Raw genomic sequence first — 3623 nt, 5'->3', positions numbered from 1 at the left:
AGAAGAAGTTTTCACTTTTTTACCTCAAATCTTCATTCTGGTGTGTACATAATTACTGCAATCTTTGATAGTTAATACTTCAAGTATCACTATCAAATTACTTGAGACTTGGCGTATTGCTTTTTCCGTGATGAAGTTGATTAAGATTGATCAGTGAAATCAAATGAATAAAGAGTTCTTAAGTGGTTGTTTGGTGTTTTTACCTTATACGACTATTTCTAACGAGATTATTATGACTAAAAAATATGTATACTGTTATGAATACATTTTAAAAAATGAGAACTCGCCGACGAAACTTATAGTAATAAACTAATATTTTTAATATAATGTCGCTACAATATTTGTTCCTTTAAATATGGACACACTTACAAATTATTTTGCTTACGCCATGGATACATATAGCTTTGGAACGCTGAAATTTTAGGTTTGGTATAGTTAATACTTAAGGTATTGGTATTTCAGGCTTTGGTAAGGCTGGAATATTCGGGGATTCTGGTGTAGGGATCTCAGGGAATGATGTCTATAGAAAGCGGCTCGTGTAGTTGCACCAGCTAACTGATCATGCATGAAGCATAAATTGTCCTTATCATTCTTTTGGAGAAGGTGAAGCAGAGGAAATTGAATCCATTTAATGTGCATTAGGATGAATGAAACAAAAAACACATTAGTTAAATCACCAGTTTGGTTCTACACTAAAAATGTTAGGTCCACTCTGTTTTGTGGCACTTATATATACTAAAAGAGAACATACCATTTTGTGGTACAGGTACCTGAAACGTTATCAGAAGAGGTGCTAGCGAAAATGAGTGCACCTCCAAAGAGTGATGTGCCTATTATAACACCTCAAGAACTTGCTGAAGCTGATGGTTTTGTTTTTGGATTCCCTACAAGGTTCGGAATATTGTCCGCTCAGTTTAAAGCATTCCTTGATGCAACTGGAGGTCTATGGAGAACACAACAACTAGCTGGCAAGCCTGCAGGCATATTCTATAGCACTGGATCCCAAGGCGGTGGACAAGAAACAACACCGTATGATCTTATTTCACATAAATTCATACGACTAAACATGATAAATTGTCGTTCTCTTCCTTGTTATTGTTTTAACCCGAGGTATATGATAGGTTGACTGCTATAACTCAGCTTGTTCATCATGGAATGATATTTGTACCCATCGGATACACATTCGGTGCTGGCATGTTTGAAATGGAAAACGTGAAAGGAGGAAGTCCATATGGAGCTGGAACATTCACTGGTGATGGCTCCAGACAGCCATCTGAGCTTGAATTGCAGCAGGCACATCACCAAGGTAAATACATCGCTGCCATCGCCAAGAAACTCAAGGGTGCACCCTAATTTCTCCTGCAAAGACATTCTTCTAATACATAATTTATCTATGTGATTGTCAAAGTCTACTATTTTTAATTGGGTATGGCATCTGTATGTATCTGATTACTCTGTAATGGAAGAAATTGGTTACTATAAATTAGGAAGGAAAAACTGTGAGGGAAAGAATGGACAAACAGAGACGGTCAAGGATAGGAACTAAACCGAAGTTACATATATCAAAGCTTTATTATACTGTCTATATAGAAATACATAAAACACTCATATATTATAATAACACGACAAACTCGGTACATCCAACTCAAAAACTACTATAAAAGAATTAAAATTTCTACTCCTAGCAGAAAGTATCCAATGCTATCTCTATGACACAACTCAGGTGGCAAATTTCATAGACTGAGATGGAAATCTCAAAACATCAGTTGGCTATTTTCTTATAGAGTGAAAGTAGCATATAATATACTCAAGGAATAGCGGGTTTGTATGGTGGAGAAAGTGAAGGAAGAGTTGGTTTAGGCAGTTCTGGGATTTCAAGCTTTGGCATTGTTGGAACTTTTAGCTTTGGAAGTTCTGGGACTTTTGGCTTTGATAGTTCTGGAATTTGGAAGTTTTGGGACCTTTGGCTTTGGTAGTTCTGGAATTTCTGGCTTTGGCACACTCGGTAGCTCGAGCTTTGGTAAAGTTGGAACATCAGGCTTTTTCATAGCCGGAGGAACCTCAGTCTTTGGAACTGCTGGGATTTTTGACATTTTCAAGGGAGGAAACTCTAGTTTTGGCATTGTGGGAATCTCAGGCATATTAGGCTTTGGCAAAGTTGGTAACTGGGGCTTCGGGAAAGTTGGTAGCTCAGCCTTTGGAACAGCGGGGATCTCAGGCTTTGATATAGTTGGAAGCTCAGCAGGTTTCGGCACAGTTGGGATTTCAGGCTTTGGCAACGCTGGCACTTTGGGGAGTTCTGGTTTAGGTATCTCAGAGAGGGGCGTCTCTAGAAGGTGTCGTGCAGTTGCTCCAGTTATGTTGCAATAAATGAAGAATAAATTGAGAAATGCAAGTAGTAAAAGAGAAGATAAGTAATAACGCTGAGCCATTTATCTGCAAATCTTAGAAGATTAAAGAATAATGTGTATATATAAGAGTGGATGTGGGATTGGGTTTATATAGGTTTTTAAGAATGCATGCAACAAGGACTTGTAGGATTTTGTTTGTTAGACAGGGACCTGAGTAGTTGAATAACTCATTAAACTAATTAGCTTATTGTCTGGTCAAATGTAGATGACCTAAATTACATTGTAGTTTGAACCTGTCACAAGCAAATAGGTTATGCTGGCAATCTCATATATTATTCTAAAAGTTTAGTTTTTATTTTATATTATTATATTTCATTTTCTTCTCATTCTCAACCTTACTACGTGATTCTATGCAATTTTTTCTTATTATCTATTTCTTTATGCCATGCTTATTTTCTCATTAGCATAATTCTATTAGTATTCTAATTTTTAAATTAAAATAGAATTTATTGTTAAGTAAGCTTATAGACTTAGGTGTTTTTTTTAAAAATCATATTTATGTATGCTATGTTGAAATTTGCGATAAGAGTATTATGTTAAATTTTTTTATTTTAAATTTATAACTTATGGTATATTCTCAGTTTCATTTGTTTTAGTAATATACATTGCAAGTCATTTTTTAATTAGACTTGATAAATTATCTTTTTGTCAAATATTTTAATAATTTATGACATTTTATTTATATATTTATCTTTTTATCAAACATGCATTTCACGATGTTCTTAGAAACTTCATACTTTTAATTTTTATGATCAATTCAATTGAAATATATTAATTTGAAAAAATTGTAAATCAATTATTTTTTCATCATATTAGTTAAGAACATATGTTTATTAATTAATATGAATCCTACAATAAAACTAAATTAAAAAAGTCATTATCTTATACCCGACCAATATCTTATGTATTAGAGAAAAATGCTTGTGTTTTTTTTTTTAAATAAAAAAAATACACGTAAAACTATTTCTAGTGATTGAAATATTTTGGGGGTAAAATATGGTGGATATAAGTAGGTACACCATAGGCAGCTTATAATTGATGCGTCCAACTAAGTTCAATAATTTTGATACACATGTTAGAATATGCACAGCGGAAGCATTTTTCAGAATCACAAACTTACATAAAAGCATAATAATGTAATCTAAATAAATTGTGAAACTCTAACCTTTTGTAGCTTTCACACAACTCGTTCAGGGACTGGGACTCCAGAAT

At 33.8% G+C, this 3623-nt stretch overlaps 2 protein-coding genes across 2 annotated transcripts; one reads left to right on the top strand and one right to left on the bottom strand.

Annotated features, from left to right (window-relative positions):
- Positions 1 to 758: 758 nt before the first annotated feature.
- On the top strand, positions 759 to 1455 carry LOC102602407 (probable NAD(P)H dehydrogenase (quinone) FQR1-like 1). Its single transcript, XM_015311739.1, has 2 exons — positions 759 to 1029; positions 1122 to 1455. Exons 1-2 carry the CDS (start codon positions 803 to 805, stop codon positions 1351 to 1353), a joined length of 459 nt encoding a protein of 152 aa, XP_015167225.1. The 5' UTR covers positions 759 to 802; the 3' UTR covers positions 1354 to 1455.
- A 419-nt stretch (positions 1456 to 1874) lies between these two features.
- Positions 1875 to 2451, bottom strand: LOC102595459 (periaxin-like). The gene has a single exon (XM_015311727.1). It carries the CDS (start codon positions 2430 to 2432, stop codon positions 1875 to 1877), a length of 558 nt encoding a protein of 185 aa, XP_015167213.1. The 5' UTR covers positions 2433 to 2451.
- Positions 2452 to 3623: the final 1172 nt, after the last annotated feature.

The sequence above is a fragment of the Solanum tuberosum genome, unplaced genomic scaffold (genome assembly GCF_000226075.1).
Source record: "Solanum tuberosum cultivar DM 1-3 516 R44 unplaced genomic scaffold, SolTub_3.0 scf00171, whole genome shotgun sequence".
Classification (NCBI taxonomy): Eukaryota; Viridiplantae; Streptophyta; class Magnoliopsida; order Solanales; family Solanaceae; genus Solanum; species Solanum tuberosum.
Note: the sequence above shows the minus strand (reverse complement) of the source record. Positions and strands in the feature narration are given on the sequence as shown.